General features: G+C 35.1%; 1 protein-coding gene and 1 pseudogene across 2 annotated transcripts; both read right to left on the reverse strand.

The window, feature by feature from the left end:
- Positions 1 to 670: 670 nt before the first annotated feature.
- On the reverse strand, positions 671 to 2,431 carry LOC145733670 (phosphatidate cytidylyltransferase, photoreceptor-specific pseudogene; annotated as a pseudogene). Its single transcript, XR_014179254.1, has 2 exons — positions 2,076 to 2,431; positions 671 to 1,875 (listed from the first exon to the last, which is right to left on the reverse strand). The product of XR_014179254.1 is annotated as a phosphatidate cytidylyltransferase, photoreceptor-specific pseudogene (transcript).
- Positions 2,432 to 5,230: 2,799 nt separating this feature from the next.
- Positions 5,231 to 16,683, reverse strand: Wnt6 (Wnt oncogene analog 6). Its single transcript, XM_081986466.1, has 5 exons — positions 16,475 to 16,683; positions 6,295 to 6,515; positions 6,090 to 6,210; positions 5,843 to 6,026; positions 5,231 to 5,790 (listed from the first exon to the last, which is right to left on the reverse strand). The coding sequence occupies exons 1-5, from the start codon at positions 16,534 to 16,536 to the stop codon at positions 5,329 to 5,331; spliced, it is 1,050 nt and encodes a 349-aa protein (XP_081842592.1). The 5' UTR covers positions 16,537 to 16,683; the 3' UTR covers positions 5,231 to 5,328.
- Positions 16,684 to 21,008: the final 4,325 nt, after the last annotated feature.

A 21,008-nucleotide genomic window follows, 5' to 3' on the forward strand; every position in this document is an offset into this window, starting at 1 on the left:
ATCCCATTACACCGTTTATTGTATTTGCGTTTATTATATTACCGGGACGAGGCATTGTGCCCCGATCTCTTTTCTTCAAACCGTTCCACGCTCCTTTCTGTGTTCACAATGGATTTGCACGGTTTTCAACTCGATGCTCCTCACTGACTGACTTTGACGAGTTTTTCCCAGTTTACTTCTTATTTTTAATTATTTCAAAACCAAGCTCAGTTCAAATCTGGTTTGAAGAACAAAAGCTTCCTAATAATAGTTCCAAAATTTGAATTAATACACCAGAATACAGAAGACAATTAATTGAACATTGTTTTTGCTTGAATATACATAATTGTTTGACACCTTCTTGAATTAATTTTTAGCTTTAACGTATTCCCGGACACGTCGGCCTCTTTTCGCAGCTAAAACGTACAACACAAAGATATACTGATAAGGCAAAGTGGACTTGAGAAAGCTGTGAAGTGCCTTTTCAAAAGTAGCTTCACTCTGTTTAATCAATGTAAGGGTAATTACGGGGGGTAAAAACCACTCGCTTTGTCGGTTTACTAACCCCTACTGACGACCCCTTTTTGTTTTCTAGATTTGTATATAAAAGTTTTTCTGGTTGAGAGGTGACACTCGCAGTCGTATCGATGAAGAATATAAAGGTTTGCAAGTAAATAAAAACCAACTGACATTAATTGCAACTTTTTTTATTAGACAAAGTAAAAACTTACGAACTAAACAACTCACAGTAATTTAGGTGATATCTAGCAGTCCTTGTGTTCTCAGACTATTTTTTAACAAATTATAAAACTCCATCTGATCACTCTCATCCAAATACATGGCACGTGCCAACATTCTTTCAACACTATAGTTTCGTACAAAACTAATTATGTAAACGTTAACAAAAGTGGCCATCAAATACTGACAATCGAACCGATCCATCATGCCTCCATGTCCCGGGATGGTATCCCCAAAATCTTTCATTTTAAACGCTCTTTTAAAGCCTGAAGCGCAAAAACCGCCAAAAGGGGCGATCAACGAGGCAAACATTGTCAAAACAAACACGTGGAATAGAAAAGGGTAGTAATTAATAGAAAACAATCCTAAATTGTAGCTTATTGGCTGGAAAATATAGCTTCTGTCACACTCGGTGGTCATTTTGATGGTATCCTCATTTAAAATGAATCGAGTGGGACACACCATGTGATCAATGTGACAGATAGCCCAGGCTATGAGAGTGCCCACGGTTAAAGCACCAAAACCTCCCCCTAGGAAACCCTCCATAGTTTTTTTAGGAGACACAGCTATTAAGGGGGTTTTACCATAAACCCTGCCAAAAATATAAGCGAAAATATCGTTGACAAAAACTAAAGTGACAGGCAAAACCACCCAAATCAACCCTTCAAACAAATTCTGAATGATCATGTAGCTTTGTAGCACTACAATGATGCAAAGAAAGTGCACCCAAGCTAGTAAACTAAACTGTTGTCTGATCACCGGTCTTCTAAGCAAATTCAAAAACCAAATAATCCCACCCATATACAAACAGAACGACAGAAATCTGTGGTACCTAAACAACAGATTGACCACCAAGTATTTGGCGATGAAAGCTTCCAGGTATAGGGCAAAAGTTTCACCACCAAAATAGTAATTGGCCACGAACAAAAAGTACCAGTTCAGGGTTCTGAACAAGGGCACCTCGGGGAGTTTTTTGTAGTTGTAGGCTATGGTGATGATCTCGTGGAAACATTTCACTTGAATGGCCAAAGTGGACAACCAGATTGGAGGCAGTCCTACGTAGGTGATGACAATGAAGTAGATAATCAAGCAGGTAGCTGTTAGACTGCGTTGCACCCAGTTTTTTCGGATGATTGGTTGGGCCATTTTTGGTTAAAACTAAAACAAAATATACTGTCATTGTATTTAGTAAGATCATGTGACAATTTCATGACAAAGCCCATGCAGAAACAACCATTAGAAACTGTCAAACGTTAGAGTTGGCAGAAACACACACTACTATTTGTTTTCGTTTGCAGCTTGTAAATTAACTGACATAAAAGCAGAATTTTTCTAGGTAAACACTAAAATGTACTTACTATGTAAATATGTAATTCACTGAGATACGACGTTGACTCACAGTTTTACTGAGTTTTGGGCACTTTTTACTTAACTGTCTATCATTTTGGTTGCTTAGCTGCTAACTGGTACCACCTATAAGCACCTAAATCATTGAAAATTCCTTGGATGTTATTTGAATTAATCTTATCTTTTGATATCCTATATATTTAGACACGATTATCGATACATTATTAGAACATACTCCTGCAATGTGTATTCGTTGACTGTTTTTAACAACCTTATTGTAACTACCACAACATTTTAAAATTTTAAAAAGGATAGTTTACCGGAAGGAAAATATTTACAAGCGGTAACTGTGTACATTACGATATGAGTAATTGTGTTATGGAAATGCAGGTCACGAGGTACAATTTCGTTGAGATAACGGACTGATAAGGTTATATCAGGTGTATACGTAGCCACTTTTGTATACCTTCACCTACTAAAACGGTCTTAATTAAATGTGATTTGAGTTTTAGCTAAATCAAAAGAACATGATCAATTTCTGGTTCCCAGAACATAAAATTATATAGATTACGGACGCGGTCATAAATAATTCAGTGGCGTGCGGAATTCATGACCAATAAATAACCGATTAGTAATCGATGAAAAACCCGTGCAAATGTCTTTCCAACATCGGAATTCAATCGGAGGGTAATACTCGTGGTCTCGATTATGTTCAAATTAGCGATCGAACTGAACGAGCTCCGTCGTTTAGAGCTCGAATTAATTAGTTTACAGATTCCTGTAATGTGGTCTGTCAATTGGTAATTGTCAACTGTTTATTTTGGTCGGTTTTGTGGCGTAGTTTGTGATTGGTCAAGAAATCTATACTGAAATATACTTAACACAACATAATTAAAGTCAAACAAAATTCCATTTTGCCTCTCTATTTTTTTGATTCATGGCTGAGATGAGAGAAAGATGGTTCATGGATGTGTTAGCAATATCTAAATTACCAGGTTTTAAATTACAATTTTGTTGTCTCTATAGTGCAGGTATTTTATAGTTGTAGGTTTAGTGACTTGGTGAGAATTTCATTGTCTCAGACCACTGAAAAATCAAAAAAAAATCTTCTTAATGAGTCTTTGAAAGGTATTCAATAGAAAACCGTTATTTCAAAGGACATTTTTAAGACCTCTGGAGCTACGTGGAAGGTTTGCAATTGGTCGTCAAATGTAATTTGGTGATTTTGTTTCCATATTCATTGTCTTAAATCACTAATAACACGAGAAAAACCTTTAAATCTTGTAAAGTGTTACTTGAAGATTTTGTATCAATTTCACGGTTTCAGACCATTGGAAGTTTGAAAAATGCCTTTCTAATGCGTCTTCCATAGTAAACAGCAAAACTGTTATTTTGTATTGTAAAAGAAATTTTTAAAACCTCCGTTTTTGGTTTTGTTGTCTCAGACACACCAGAAAAACCTCTTTAAAGTGTCTCTGGGTAGTCTTGCACACTAAAATCGTTAATTTAAAATTGAAAAAGCATTTTTAACATATCCGAAGCACAAGGGAAGATTTGAAAATTGTCGTACAGTGTTATTTGGAAAATTTGTACCAATTTCACCATCTCAAACCACTGAAAGCATAAAAAAGGCCTTTTTAAAGCGTCTTCCGCATTAGGAAAACCGTTAATTTGAATTTCAAAAAACATTTTTAAATAAATCGTAAGTATTCCTTTCAAGAAAAACCTTTTCGAATGCAGCCATGGAAGTTACTAATGTCATTGTGTAAATAACAACAGGTTGCGCCATCTAGATTTTAAAAAAAATAACGTTTTATGGTCTCTCTAGCTCAATAACTGGGATTTAGGCTTCCAAGCCTTGAAACTTGTTGAACCATCGTACAGCAACATTGAAAATTAGCGGATCGGGCTGCAGGAATCCTACCTGAGACTAATTAGCGCGGGATTAGCGATGTTATTAGCGGATATTGTTTGAAATGACTCAGATATCTTCTACTCGGTCGGTGATCAAAGCTCGAGCTTTCTCGTTCCCTCCCGCAGATACCTGTTGCAGCAGGACTCAATGGGGTCATGGGAAACCGTGAAACAGTTGAATAAAGGGTTCAACGACTTTTTTAGTTTTGTACTGGAGTATCCGATCTAATTGTCATCTTTTTGAATATTTCATGTTGATTTATTAACAAATAGCTAATGTAGTTTTTTTGATGTCTTAATCCTGGCTTTTTTACCGATTATCTGTAATTTTTCAGTGCCGAAGGCAGATAATTTCATGAAAAGTGGTCCCGAATCGCGGTATTCGAACAATCCGACACGGGGCACATAATCGGCCTTTTCCCCGGACGCATCTCCCAAGAATGCCAGGAATTCCCCGCTTCTCGTACGGAATGCCGTAACGAACTAATTTAATTTTTGTGATATTGCGCCTGAATATTTCACTGGAAGGTTTATATCTTTCGGAAACATCGACGTCGCCCGTTCTCTTTCTCCCCATTTCAAATTACTTCGACTTAAAATACCCCGCATTCTTCCAGATTATGAAAATTGATATTGCCGTGTCAAGATGCCCAAGAAACCCAACGTATCTATCTTGATCGAGTCGATAAAAATTCGGAATGCCATCTTAACATGCTAAAAGCACAATTTTCTGGTTTAATTACTTTCATTAATAACTTTATTACCACTCGCCGTATACATTTAACCTTCGGCTCGCGTATAAATTTCGTTCGTGAAGAACGGACCTAAGCGTCGGGATTGGGCGGAACAATTCCGCAGACCTATAATCAACGATCCGGCCCTGCAGCGTGTTGCAGGCCGCCCAAGTTGTTGCCCAATCCGTTTATTATATTGTTCTCAAACAAAACAAAAACATTCCAGTCACGTTTCTAAAAAATCTCCTATAGTGACAATCACACTAAAAGCAAATTTGAATTTGCAGTCACATGATTAAAAGCAATTCATTTAAGGACCACACACTTTTTGCAACCCAGGATGCATTTTTAAAAGCAGCTCCATAGGTTTGAGCTTTAGTACACATTTTGGTGCAGAATTTTTGTTGTAAAAAAAATTTGAATTTAGTTTAAAGGAAAGTAAGTGGTTTGGCAACATTATGGCCTACTTTATAATATAAAATGTGGGTTAGGTTAAGCAGTAATAAACAGCACAAAACTAGTATGTACAAATTTTTATTAGTAAACGGGAAATCACATAAAAATGACAACACAAGATATAATTACAGTTATATACAAATAAATGGGCGATCACAAATTACTTACAAACGCTATACTTGACCGTTTCGTTGCACATTTTGCACTTGACCTCGCAACAATAACGAAATTCGCAATGACAACTTTTCTGCACCGTTTTAGTGTAGGTCACGTGATCTCTGTTACAGCATAGAATTGGACAACCGTCTTCCCCCGGGGAGGTTTCGTTACATTCTCTTCCTTGCGTCCCGAAACTGCCTAGCGTGTTATTAGCGTAGCAAAAATCGGACGATTCTTCTGAGTACACCAAATCCGTTCTGCTCGGTGGTTTGTTGGAGGGATGATCGGGAATGAAGCTTTTGCCATCGTTTCCCGGGATTACTTTAGCCGCCCCATCAAAGTGTTGTTTCAGTTTGTGTCCGATTTCCCGGAAATTGGGCATTTTCCTTACGCAGGTCTTTAAAGAACAGGATCCAGACAGTCCATGACATTTACATTCAACGTGAAGATTGTTTTTGATTGCCTGGTATTGTTTGTTTCGTTAGTTTAAAACTAAAAATAATGGTCAAACTTACCAGTCTACCGGCAACGTAATTGTGCAGTTTCACCAAAGTTTTCATGTCGCTTTTCTTCTTATACCGAGTGTCCAAAAAATCTTTCGATTTTTTAATGCCGTAGTCGACGTTCTCGCTACAACCTTCCCAAGCAAATTCGTTTCCAGGCAAGATATTGTTTGGTCGTTTTTTCTTTTTGATTTTACTGCAATAGAAAATTAACAGTCACTGGGAAAGCATAATTAATTATTTTACACCAAAAACTTACTTCTTATTCCTATGTTTATCACAAGCACATCCGATCAGTTCTCCTTTTGTACACGCTCTGGCTACTTGAAAGCTGATGCCCGCCGCCAAAATTGCGTTTACGAATCCAGTCTCCCTTGTATCTGAAACAAAATCATATATAATATTAGGTAAATCGTGGCTTATTTATTCCTGTCTGTTTAACAAACTGTTAGTACGATACGTACCTCTGGCCATAACTTTCTTGATACTCTTTTTAACATTGGTGCAATTCCACCTGCGATGTCGAAACTGATACTGACACTCCGACTGGGCCAATGTGACACCGTCGGTGATGGTTTGCAACAAACCCGGTGCCTTTTTACAAATGTCCACGAATTTCGGCCGGCTTCGAAGGCTTTTCTTGCACATTTGCTTCGGATTGAGCACCAAGTCGCTGCCGGAGGTCCTGTACAAAAAAAAAACTGTTATCAGAGCGGCAAATGATGGTTTCCGTAACTATTGAAGAAAATGATACTTTTCTGCATACTGACTGTAGAACGAAAAGAGCAGAAACAAAAACAAACAAAGGCTGCAGTTCCCATATGGGTAGGTACCTATACAAATACCAGTTTTGGGTTCCTTGTGGTCATTGACCAGATTTATGAGGCGGGGAGGAGGCGGATCACGTGGTCGAGTCGGCTTGTTCTTATCAAAGGCCTTGGGGAGGTGTGAAGTATTGATTTCGGATTTGCCTCCAATAAGAACGGATCGGACGTGCCATTGGCGACTTTGTCGGCGTCAACCAGATTATACAAACACTACATACATACAGGGTGTCACACATAAGTCCTAAATTTAATTTGAAAAGCTAAATTAATATTTTTAATCCTCACCAGGGACGTTTACTCCAGTTGGTGTAACTGATTAATTGAGAAAGAACATTCGAAAAACACATGACAAAAACTGTCCACCTTGTAATAACGATATTTTTGATATTTATGGTGACTACACATGTGCAGCATTTACGCAAATACAGCACATGTGTACTTACCATTAGAAACTATCTGGAACTATTTCTGATCATCGAAACTAGACAAGAATTGCCCATAGAGATAATAATTGCAAGAATAAAAGCACTAGACTAAAATACCATAAAGCTTTATAATTTCACAGTTGTCTGAGTGAGTAAAGTAAACATCCTGGAGGTGGTCTTTGTTTGGATCATTAATTTCCTATCGATAATTTTAAAATTTCCCTATATTTGCTCTAAATTGAATTTTATTAAAGTGACATTACACACGGGGGAAGCCTTTCAGAATTTCTCTGTTATAAGGATAAAGAATACAAATTTCTGGCCCTGGATTGAAATAACAATCGTGTGATAAACGATTTCCTAGTGAACCGTCATCCTACTAGATCTCGCGTCATTCGACGGTTCATTTTTCTCGCACTGAACCAAAAAACGTGTCTGTTCAACGTACACTAAGCACATGGTTGACATCTACTGTCAAACACGGTAGCACGCTGACGGAGCTGTGAAAACAGGAATTAATCAAATTTCGGTTACCAACCGATATTTGTTTGTCTGAACCAGTATAGTTTACCTCTACAGGGTTGTTCTATTTTAATAGACAAAAATGATTTGAAGTGACTGAAATTTGTGTGAAATTTCATAATTCAACCATTGTGACCTTTTTTTGAACATGTTTCAGTTTCCAAATCAGATTGATTTTAGTTAAAAAAAGATCATTTTTAAACCAAGCAGTTAGCTATTTCCTGATTCCATCATCAGGACATGTTCGGACCTTTACAGTTACCAAACAAAAAAAAAATTACAATTTTAGATAGACGTAGTAGTTAAGTGGGTGTGTCCATCAAAACAGTTTACGAAAACGGGACAGCAGGTAAACTTTTGATGGCGCGATTGAATCTAAGCCAGAATTGGCTTGGGCGACTGTTTATAAACATTCCACACTTAAATACCCGTTAAGTACGATTAGTTAATGGCTTGTTAGTGACTAACTAAAAATCTGATACGACTTCACGGAATCAGTTTAGTTGTTTATACGCGTGCACTTTGCACCTGCACATTTTGACAACATAAGAAACCATAGATTTATGATCAATTCATTGAAAAAGTTGAAGAAAAACGTACGAATAATTCACAAAGACTGGGTCACAAATGATTTTTTAAAAAAAGTTTCTTGTCTGCTTGACTGTTGCACTCACTATCTTTTGCATTTATCTTATTAGTAGGTTTGCCTTATTGAGGTTTGATCAGAGTTATCACTGAAATTCCATTACTAATGGCCCTGTAACCTATACTAGTTACCCAACTAGTTGGATTTTATCCACACCTAAACGAAATTAATCGCTAACCCTGCCCAAGAATGTGGCAAATAAATAACTGAAGCATTCTTTAGAAATCTCAACGTATAACGGCAATCTAGTGTATTTTTACTATTTTGCCACTTGTATGTAATTATTAATAATTATTAGTCAACTCGGACTGAAATTGTTTATTAACGAGTAATCACCGTTCTAATATTAACGAACTGTAACATCGTGTAACCAAATCCCACATGTTCATAAATTACTTAACGATATTTTAGTGTGAACTGAACTTGTCCGCGAAATGATTAAGAGAGACATAACGGCCATAAAACGGCCATTTTCATCGCATCGAAGTGACAATTTCAACGAGTTACCATCATAAATAAGCAATTTTAGAGCTTAACATGTGGCGAGTTAACGTATTTCTCTGCATAGCTTAACGTAATAAATTACTTTTCGGTCATCGTTTAGCGTTCGTTTAAACGACGACACGTAAAACCCTTAAAGCGTCGTTTGTTTTTGATTAAGGAAAGTCACAGTCTTGTCATTGTTACATACAAACTAGCATGAGACACGAGTTTAGACTGTATGTTTTTAAGCATCCCAATGGTAAGTCTACATGCGCAGCATTTGTGTAAATCACAGCACAGTGAGTAGTTTGTGACATGTTTGGCAGTCACATGATTTCGTTATAAGAAAAGTTGATTGATTCTTCGTGACAAACTGTCAATCCACGACACATTTAAGGAGAATTTATAGTTCTGTTTCAGTAAAATATAAGGACGTAAAACATTTACATAAAATGGGACACTTAAAAATAAGCCTTCCAATTCATAGTTTTACCGTAAATCCGTAAAATGTAATCCGTCATTTTGCAATGACTTTTGACTTTTGAGTGGTTTTGGTGATTTCTTTGTTGACATTTTTTCAAAACCCACTAGTAAATTGAAAGAAAAATTTCAACACAGCAATCTTTATTTGTATCCTTCTTCTGTTTTGACTCTTTGACAGACAGTTTGGAAACAACTGGAACATTAGCATAAGAAATGAAAATGGTTAATTTCTTATGTTTTTGTTTACGTTTCAAACTGTATTTACGTTTATGTTTTACGGAGACTAACACCTTTACTCCTGCAGACTGACATATTCTCTTTTTTCCAGTTTAAATAATTACTGTATTATTTAAAACTCACAGTTTCAGTAAATCTGAAAAACTATTATGTGTTCTTTGTGGCTTTAATTGGCATAACTTTTACTGATAGAAGCCACCTGTTTGAATTTAGATCATTTGTACGTTTCCTGGCGATATTAAATGGTTTCCTGTCAACTTAAACTAGCAGCTAGAGAAACTGGACAATAAAAAAAAAAGGCGAACACAAAACCAAACATTAATAAAGTATCAAGCGAGCAATGTAAACACCTGTGCCGGGTTTCTTATTATACGAGATTATAGACTGCTTAAGCCATTTAACATACTTAAGCTCTTTAAAAGCCGCGCAGCGAAATTGCGGCTATAAACAACTATAAAAAAACTGTCTATAAAATATTTATACAGGTAATCCAAAGCCAATTAGCGCGAAATATTGCAAACAATTTGCTTAAATAACTCAAGATCGGTATTAAAAGTATAAATATTTTCTGTCGCAATCGAGTCACAGTTAATTCACCTTTTAAGAATGGTTTTTGTGTACTTAAGTGTCGGTTCAAGGCCCATTTAGTCCAAGTCCTGTTTGTGACCATTATAATGATTTTTATTAGGGAAGTTTAGGATTTACTTATATGTAAGACCAGTCAGACGGTCGGCCACCTGTCAAAGGGCGTTAAAGCCGTTTTCCGTGTAAAATATCTTGAACAAACACTCGAATTGTATATGCACAATGTATGTGGAAGTGTGTTTGTTTTTTAGGCCGCCTGTATAATATTGGTCGTGAGAAATTCAGTTTCAGCTGTTACCTTTTAGGTCGCAAATTGTAATATAAGAATCTCACATCATTGTTGATTGTAATTGAATTTAGTCACGTCCGTATAGTTGTGTAATTGACATTATAAAATTATAATATATCGGAAACCGATTTTGAATAAGTGAAACCATCATTAGTGTCACACGAGCGTGTCAGCATCAGCATTAATGATGGCTACCACATAATGATATGTCTGCACACCTAAGGTCATACACGATCATGTAACATCCATTGTTTCGGAGATTGTCATGATATACCTACCGTGTGTTTGACTGCTCGCTGATTAATGATCCTGTTATTAGAATTTATATCCGCTTGATGATTACCTTGGAAAAAATCCCGAAACATTAAGAATTAATCTTGCGGTCGGCAGACAAACAAAAACTATCGTGACGAATTCGTCCACACCCTGTACATCCGAAGTTTCATATTTAATATAACACAAAACTAGTTTTTTTAAAGCTGCTTACTTTTTGTTTTGTTTTCACATAAATGTCAGTAAGGATGAAATTAGTTTGAAATAAATGTGAGTTTTTAACTAATTTACCATTTGTTTCTAAGTAATGATAAACGAAAATAAACCTTAATAAGATCAATTCTGCACCATCGAAAACAGGCAGATTTTACTGTACCTGAAAAAATTAATTTTTAAGCTGTCAAAGTTCAAATGTCGATAGGACGTGACCCTAATAAATACAGTTTTGAACTTCAGTTCATCAAAACATCAAGTTTTAAAATTATTAAAGCAGTCACGTGACTCAAAGTAAAAGACTAAAAAAAAAATTTTCAACTGGCAAAGTTCAAATGTTAACAAGATGTTAAAAAATAGTTACAATAGTATAGTCACTGACTCAAGCTGTTAACAAGTGATATCTAAAAACCTCCTCATTTGACAAAAATTGGCATATGAATGCATCCGGTGCAATAACGATACCATCCCTAGTGTTTAGAGTTGCTATACATGTGAGAATAGAAGAGAAGATTGAGACAGTTGACCAAATACGTAACTAACCCACTTTACTACATCATTTACACATGTAGTTTAGAAAATATCACTTGGATTTTAAAAATATAAGTTGGATTTCAGAATCTATAACTTGTATTTCATTATCGTCAATTTGGTTTTAGAAAACATAAGTTGTATTTCAGATTCGTCACTTGTATTTCAGAAAAGGTCACTTGTATTTTAGAACGCGTTATTTCAATTTCAGATTTTTTTGTGTTTCTATGTGGTTATTAGTTCATTGTTTTTTTTTTAATATCACTTTAAGCAAAAAACCCGTCCATCGGGAGTATTAATTTATATAAAATATACAGGGTGTCCCATAACTATATGACAATCTCTCGGGGGCATGCAGGGGAGGTCAAAATAATACGATTTGTTCATATAATTTTTTTTAAAGTCACTCTTAAGGGAAATATTGAGCCCCAAAGAACTGCCTTCCAATTAACGTTTTTGGCCGTAACTTTTGAAACACTTTGTATATTGTAATGATTATTGGGTTTAATATTTTATCGAAAGAGACCTTCTATTTGACATGGAAACCAGGTATCTCGTCTTCGAAAGGCAGGAACTAACTGGACCTAAGACACAATTTGCTTAAACTTTGACAGCTGTCATTATTTTCAGCTGCAAACGCCATTAATGGATACTCTTGACATTTTTATCGAAAAATTGTACTCTTCCTTTATTTCGATAAAATAAACGGTTTTCGAGATAAATCGATTTTTCATTGAACTGCTTAAACCACAATGTTATTAAAAATATTCGTTAAACTATTTACTTTTTTTGCTCAACTTTTTCCAACAATTTTCCAAATTAAAAATGACCATGTCTAAAATCCAACTGCTCTTTTCTATAATACAAGTGACTAATCTGAAATACAAATTGCAATTTCGAAAATCAAAGTTATTATTCTAAAATTGAAAATACCTTTTCTGAAATACAAGTGATATATTTTAAATCCATCTTATGGTTTCTAAAATTCAACTAACGCTTTCTAAACTACATGTGTAAATGGTGTAGAAATAAAATAACAAACGAGTTACTTTCATTCCTTTCGACTTCATATAGATATGTGAATAGGAGAAAAACCATAACAATAAATTTGAAACAAACGAGAAGTCGTGACTAATTGTAATTGGAAGAAAATTAAATACCAAAGATTGCCCAACAACGCGAATAGCCATGCACAGCAAGTGTTCGAAGAGAATTTATGTAATTTATTCCGCAAAACTGATTGACAGTCGATTATTGGAATTATTAAAACGACATTTAATTACCATATAATTAAACGTGCGTTTATGTTAATTAATTTGAACATGTTTCCTCAGAGTCATTATCTAATGAATTAATGTCGTTTTTTTTTTTCATTCGCATGCAGTTGGTTGAGTCCAGTAGTTTTTTCCTGTTAAAATTCAAATTATACGTGCGTCAACATGTACAGGTATATGGAAGCATGTTTCATACACTTATTACTCTTATCACAGTCTTCGTCGTGGGCAGAAAAAACAAATATACAAGGCAAGTGTGATAGTTTACATTATAAAAACGTCGTAAATTTTCATAAGGCGCGTACTTGTGATGGAAATTTATCGGTGCGGTTTCGTCAGTTTGGATTAGTTTGACAGGTCTCGTACAGGAGCCACACGTTACGTTTTATATTCGATGCATTATTAAATATTTGCCATTAAAAATCCGCTTTAATGCTTAGTTTATTTGTTTATTTACTCCGTGCTTGTTTTGACTGGCTAATGAAAGATCGTGTACGTCAAACTTGTACGGATGTTACATACACCAGATTGCCCTCTACCTAAAAACTGGCATTGTTTTCCTTTGCTCTAAAATGTTATTAATAAAATATCAAAGCGGACAAAAAATTATCTTTTACACTGGAGAACCGTCAAACAATTATGGATGGAACTCATTGTAGTTATTTAGGTCACATCAGTGTATATCAATAAATTATCGATTATTCAGAGGAAGCAATGAAAAGTAGATTAATTGAACAAAAGATCCGACTAATTAGTTTTATAAAGCTAATAAATGAACATGGCTTACCGTTCGAAATAAATCACTCTAAAGATTTTAATGTGGAACACGGGAGGTATGAACATGTCCATTTAGTTCCCTGGGAATTTTGACCATGGGAATGGTAGAAGAAAACACTCTAAAACTTGGTATTTGCGTTCTAAAAACCCCGGTGTTATCTATTCAGTTATCAAGTGTATTTTTCACCTGTCTAGCACCTAATTGTGTTAAGGCAGCTCGACGTTTTAATTAATCTCCCCACAATCGAGAAAAAGGTGTTTGGAACGTAGTGTGCCTTTTTGTTTATTAAGCTAATAAACACACTCGCATTACCTACCGGGTTTACCGTTACACGAAAACAATGATTTTAGCTTGAGTAGATTGTATCCCGTGTCGTTATTTCCTACGAATGCCACTCACTATCGGACTGTTTTGTTACTGATAGTAGTTTTGTCGTTTGAGCAACTGTGTCTGCAGAAAATGTATCATTAGCCGGTTGTTTTTGAGTTTTTTACCTTTTCTGTATATATTTTTAGCAATGGCACAGAAGTCCCAAAGAATATACTCAAAAAATCATAATTTCTAGTTTCAACGTGGGAATTTTTTGCTGTACCGGAGTGTTTTGGCAGGAAAACCCCATTTCCTGGATAGATAGGAAGGATAAATGGCTAGAGGTCGATTTTTGAGAACAGATGAATGGCATGGTTTCATTTCGATATCAAAAAACAAAAAAACTTGTGAAGAGTTTTCAAAATGGGTAAAATTCGAAAAACGCCCTCTAGCGCCGCAAACTGACAAGATATCGAAATACAGATTTTGCCATTAATCTTTTTTCAAAAATTGAGCTCTAGAAATGTATACTAGTTTTTTTCCCTATCTAGCCGGGAAATGGGGTTTTCCTGTCAAAACAAACTAATTCCGGACACCCTGTACAGAGTGAACCAAATTGATGATACATGTAAGGGGTTTTGGTTTATCTTTAGAGATACAGGGTCGGTTAAAGGAGGAAAGTTTTAAAGAATTTTATGACAAACTCGACAAAAATAGAATTGTGTAAATTAGAAGAAAGATTTTTTAAGTAATTTTATTTAAACTTGTAGTAGGTAGGTAAGGGTTATAATAATCTAATAATAATTTTTGTAATAATTTAATAATAGCGTTTTCTTTAATACAAATTTGTTTTTAACTTTGACCATTGACAGAAAGCAAATCCAGTGTCTTTTGTTTTCTATTAGAAAATTTGTCAAGACTTACTTAGAAAAAAACAGAAAAAACTCAATTTTTCACTTTAAAGACGTGTTAATAGTATCAATTAATACATGGTTGAAAAGGAAATTTTAAGCTCTTTCTGATGATACAAAAAGGAAATTTTCTCTCTCTTTTTGTTGTTGACAATGATTGGAAAATTTTTGAAGATCCTTATAAAATTGATGATGATTCGTAGATCGTTGAACTCTGCAACAAAGCAAAATCGATTTCGTAACCTAACATGAATACAAAGTGCACTTGTTTACTTAGACTGACCGACAATGCAATTTTGCCATTTGGCTGACGACCCAAGAAGCCGAAACTAAAATCGTCGTGCCCTTTCAAACAAAATAAATAATCGCTTGTGAAATTAGAAATTTCCGCAACCGTACACACGTACACGGTTAATTAGTTATTCAAAGGCAGAAAAGGCAATAAATTATGCCTGATTAAACGGCAATTAGCCGGGTGTGAAGTAACTCGCATTTGAACTATGCCAAGATCATCTGGCGCTCAATGTAGGTACATCCACATTTAGACCTTCCAACATTGTTTCATTCGAATCCTATAGTTATCCCATTAAGTAATAAAAGTGATTTCGCTTGGGAAATATGTTACCTGAAAGGTCAAAGTAAACAATATCCTAAAACAATTTTTTTAACTACCCGAAGCTATTTTAGTACTTAAGTGTATTTTCTGAGTAATTACACCAGTTGAAACACATCTCCATCAGTTTATACATGTCATCACTTTCATAACACTTGACTTGTTTGTACGAAATGGATTTCGATTGTTTGGCCAGCGGTTCGCGGATAATCGAAAAAATTTGAATCACCACAATGTTACAAGAAAAACGTGGAAATTCTATTGATTTACGATAGAAATTTATAGATTTCGCGTTTGTAGTTTTTGCAAACAGTTGATTGAAACAGCACACACTAGTTACTAGTCAATAATTGAAGTCCACATGTGCAGTGTTTATGTAAATTACAAACTACTCACACACTGTACTGAGTTTTACACAAATACTGCACATGAAGACTTAGCATTTTGATAAGTTTAATTTACTGTTGGTAAATTGTGATTGGTCTTGTGGCTTGCTGCTTTTTCTTGACCAATCAGAATGATTAACGCAAGTACTGCACTTATTTTACCTTCAAATTTTAACAAAAAATCAAACTATCAAGATTTTTTGATTAATGTATTTCTAATATTTCCAGCTGTAAAATTAATCTAAAAAAACCCTCAGTAGAGTGTGTCAAACACAGTAGAGAGTTTGTAAATGTGGAAATTGTTCCGTAGATGTCGCATTAGTCGGTTTACCTTCAAATGACATACGACATCTACGGACCAGTTCCCACAAGGTACATTTTTCACGTTATAACTGTTTTCATAATTTAGCCTATTAATACTGGATGTAATAACATTGAATCTGAAAAAAAGTAAAAATTTTGAATAAATTTCTTTATAGCAACTATTCAGGTACTCAATTTCTTAAAACAACAAATTGTCTGACAAACTTTCCTTTTCATTCTCACACACCATTAAGTACATTATTATATACCTTTATCTTGACTGCAATTTATACGCAAGTAAGTCTAAAGTACCCGCATATGATATTTGCATAAAATAAAATATGGCGAGCCTATAAATATAAATATGTGAGAAAATGTGCGGATATTATTTAAACAGTTCACATTAATTATTGTAGAAATAATAAAAAAACATTACGGTTTCAAATGATATTTTTTGGTGTAAGCCAGGGTTGTTACTAAGAACTAATTGACGGTTTGAGCTTAAGGGCCAACTTGTCACTGTTAAGGGTTGTGCTAATAAAAAGGGGGTACTTACCAGGACAAGGTAGGAATCGGGGACACGAGCAGCATGAATACGGGCACGAGGACCGCGCGCATCGCATCTCACTTTGCCGCGTGCCCCATCACTGCACGCGCCACGACATGCAACCGTACCACAATGAAACAACGAACGACCAACACTGTCTCGACTTGAGGACGAAACACGACTCTAAATGGACGCTTGCGCCGTTTTTCGGAGCCGAATGAGCTTTGAGGGTGCCTGGGACGCTTTAAAAGTTGAGAGCGCGCGCGACGCCGACGCTCAACTACGACCAATCGATGAGTTGGTCAATGTCCAGTTAGGATAAATGCCATAAATTAAAAAAAGAAGATGTAAAAGTAAAACGTTACTGGTTTTTTTTGTTCTTTTTCTGAAGCAGTTACATTACCCAAAGATCACCCAAAATAATTTAAGCAGTTGCGTGTTGCATATATTATATCTATCCTTGTTCTAGGTGTTCAGCAGAGATAATCTAACATTGGAAAAGAATTGATTCACGCCAAGTGTTTTCAATCAGAAGACGTCCCAGCTACTTCTTACATCTTCTTCTTCTTTGTCATACGTAAATATATTATATAAAATTAACAAAAATAATTAAATTCATGTCCGAATAAAAAAAATGTAATATTTTAATCATAAAATAAACGAGTAATTACCAGTTTCAGGAATATAACTTAATAAAAAACATAAATTGTGGCAACATAATAGAAACTACCACCTTAATCGAAATCTTCTGCTGATGTAGTTTTATTCCACACAACATGACCAAACAAACACTCTAACCTAACCTAAGAGAAGAAATGACCCTAAAAGTATAACACAGTACTATGTCACAAAGTACTATGTCAAAATAGTGACAAAATCCGCAATGTTATATTGAACTACCCTCTAGCTGTCAAAATTCACACTTCAATGCTTTGTGAGGAAATAACAGTTATTTGATACTTTCACTAGGGACATTTCCTAGGGTGGTTATTAAAGAGGATTTACTACAAACTAATATAGTGAATCACCTTGTATTCCTTGTAACTGTCAAAATAACGGAGAGACTATTAAATTAAAAACTGTCATTCAGTTCAAACTGTCTTTACACCGCCCTCTGTACAAGAGAAGGTGCATGCCAAAAATTCCAATATGGCCGAAATAGTGGTTGACAGTTTGCATTTGTTTGTATTGTGGAAATTGAGTTTTTCGATGATTAAATTAATTTTTAAGGTTTAAAGTCAAGACTTGGGATTACTTGCCAAAGTAATTTTTGTTTGCTATTATATATTGTTGTTTATATGTTTATTGTTCTAGTGAAAGTGTAGTTTGTGTTCATTTTATTGTGTTATCACTATTGTTATTGTTCCTTCATTGTTCTATAATTTGTTGTTGGTTTTTTAACTTAAATTCTATTGCCTCTACAATATGCCGTCCACTTGTTGTTTGCCAAATTGTAAAAGCAATTTGGTGAAAGGCCCAAAGGTGTCAGTCTTTTACTTTCCAAAAGTCCCTGCTCGAACCCAACAGTGGTTGAAAGCTTTGACCTGGAATGATTTTACTCCAATACAATACTCAATGAGTACAATATGCTTTCTCATTCATACATACATAAGTATGTGAGTTACATTTTGAGGCCGCCTTCATTTTGAGAGCAACAAAGGTTTACTCTGAAGAAACAGAACAGCTTTTAGAAGTTCCATTGGCACATTTACATTTTAAAAGAAAGGTCTTGGTAATAATATAAAACCCATTTACCAGTTTTGCTTACCTAGCTTCAAGGATTTCCAAATTTTCTTTGATTGAGCAGTTTTCACATTAGTTTGTTGTACTTTCCAGGACAAAGGGTTCTAACCAAACTTGCTTTGGCTGGACTTTATTGGGTATGAAAAGCCATATCTATACATATCTGGATCAGGAATGAAGTGTTCTTTGATTTTTCACTCACAACTTCTAATCAACTACATGAAAAAATTTTAAAAAACATATTTTCTACTGCATCTGCATAGGTTTGTGTACAAAACGAAAACCGCTAACGCCGCCATTAAAAGTGACATTCTAGGCTTTCTTGTACAGAGGGCGGTGGTTTTTAACATTAAATAAGTCAGTTAATTGACACTTTCACTAGAGATTATTATATAGGGTGATCAAAAGAAGCTTTACAAAGCTACAAATTGCTATATTGCGTAACTGTCAAAATAACCGAGTTGTGGATTGTTGAAGTAGAAACTGTCAATTACTCAGTTATTTGACATTTTCACTGCAGACACTGTATGCGGTGGTCAAAGAACAATATAAAGGGACAAAAAAATAAACACTAACTTATAACTTAACCTAAAATATAAATCAATGTTTTGGCACCAATTCTTCTACTTTTTTTCAATTACTAAAAAATTGGTGCAAAAAACATCTAAATGAGTAGAAAAAAAAACGAAGAAAACGCTGTGTACTGTGTTATCTTACTCTATCGTGATAAGTTGAAAAATGATAGACATTGGTATTATACAGGATGAGTTAAGTGGTCATAAGAAAATTATGATTTCTACATACTATTTTATTGATAGGTCAAAAAACATTTGTTAAATCTTAAATCGAATAATGCAAAAATGATTTGATGCTAACTCGACCTAATCATACAGAGTGTGCCCAAATAAATTTAGCTCTTAAAAAAGTACTTTTTAGACCACGTGACTGAATTTACTGACAAACGACAAGACCTAATTTAATCAGATCAAAGTGGGGGATTATCGAACGCGGGCAAAGATATCGGCTGTCAATCGTAAATCGGGGACGGAGGCTACCACTTGTCGAAAGGGCCTTATTTCAACCGGTGCTGCTCCGAATTAACCTTGGCAGCAGCGAAATAAACCAGCAGGAGAAGTCGTTTTTTGTCGCACGGTGACAGCAAAATGCGAGCGCGAACCGAGACGCAGGAATTCGCAGATTCCTGCCTGCCACTGCATTTGACGTCTTTGGGAACGGAACCTCTGGAAGAAACGAAACCACGTACCTTAATTGACGACTTAACGGTGCACTTTCGGCCCGAAAACAATAATAAGACCGAGAAAAAAAACGGTTTTCTGTACAATCACACTTGATCATTTATTTTTAATGCTGGCAATCAGTTGAAAAGACTGATCCATGTTACCAACAAAAAGTAATGATTTAAAAGCCTGTTTGATTTCATGCGACCAACTGAAATTTGTTAATATTAAATTTAGCAATTAGGACCATTTAATTAAATGAAAAGTTTACTCCCTCAACACAAACGTATACGTGCATTCTCCGAGATTATCCCCGCTGGTTGCAAAACTGACACCGGCCGGTTTATCTACCAGATTTAGCACCGTTTAACTTTTGTCTTGTCGAAGATTTATCACGGTGATACAATGCGCGGTGAAGATTTCTTAAGGTGTCGCGTGAAAAGCGTGGAAAATGCACGTTTCTCTGTTCAAAAGAGACGAAATTTAAGGTGTAAACGTGCTGATGTTGACGCAATCAACATTTAGTTGACGACTCTCTGAACCGTTTTTTTTTTAACAGTTAAAGAGTTTCTCGGTAACCGATTTTGGTTTTGTACCAGTGCAAGGTTTATTCTTTATTATACAAGAAAACATAGTTGAAAAGTTCAAACTGGTGAATGTTCATTGTTTGAAACGTCACTCATTATCCTCCAATAGTCATCTCCTGGAGGACAAACACACTTTTTAAACTTAGTTTTATGCTTTAAGTAAAATACAAAGTTGCTGTGTGTTACATTATGACTTTCTAGGTGTAAACAAAACTTTAAACTGCAAACTTGGGATTAATGACTGACGTTATTTTACGTTTTAGTTTCAGGAAAAAGTTTGTTTATTTTGATTGTCCGGAAGGAAAGTTTTTAATGCACAGAACTAAACATAAATTTAGGAAAGCGTTTATCCTCAAATCTTCTAGCTTTAATAAAATCTCCAACGTTTATGACTGATGCTAAAGTTTGTTTTCACTCCTCTGGTTAATTACCTACAATTTGAAAAAAAATCGAGATCAATATTTTGCAACGCCGGAGTAATAAAATCGGGGCTTAAGCTTTAAAGGCCGGTTCACGAGCATATTTATTGATGTGTGAGTGCTAGGCAAGGCTGTGGAAATACGAGTAATTAAGTTCCTATACACTCAGGTTGCGACCAGTTTAATAAACATGTCCCCGACCAAACAAGAATGTATCTGTTTCCTTTTCTCTCATTTTTTTTTTTCGAAAGTTGATGGTGTTGAAAACTTTACCTCGTTGGATTTGTGCTGAATCCTTAGGTGTATTTTAGCAAAAGCTTTAACCTGAGTTAGTTAGTTAGGCAATATATTTCATATTTGTTACATAAAGAGATAACAAAAAGAAACTTTGTCAATAGGCCCATAACAGGCCACATACAAGATGTTTTACGTGTTTGTACAAAATGTTACACTAGCTATATATACATTGTTAAAATCATATTAATAATAAAAAAAAAGTTCTAAAGTTAACTATAGGTATTTTTACATATTCATGTAGTCATCTAGAGTATATGGC

This window comes from Ips typographus, linkage group LG9 (assembly GCF_016097725.1).
Source record: "Ips typographus isolate SLU linkage group LG9, UJ_Ityp_2.0, whole genome shotgun sequence".
NCBI lineage: Eukaryota > Metazoa > Arthropoda > Insecta > Coleoptera > Curculionidae > Ips > Ips typographus.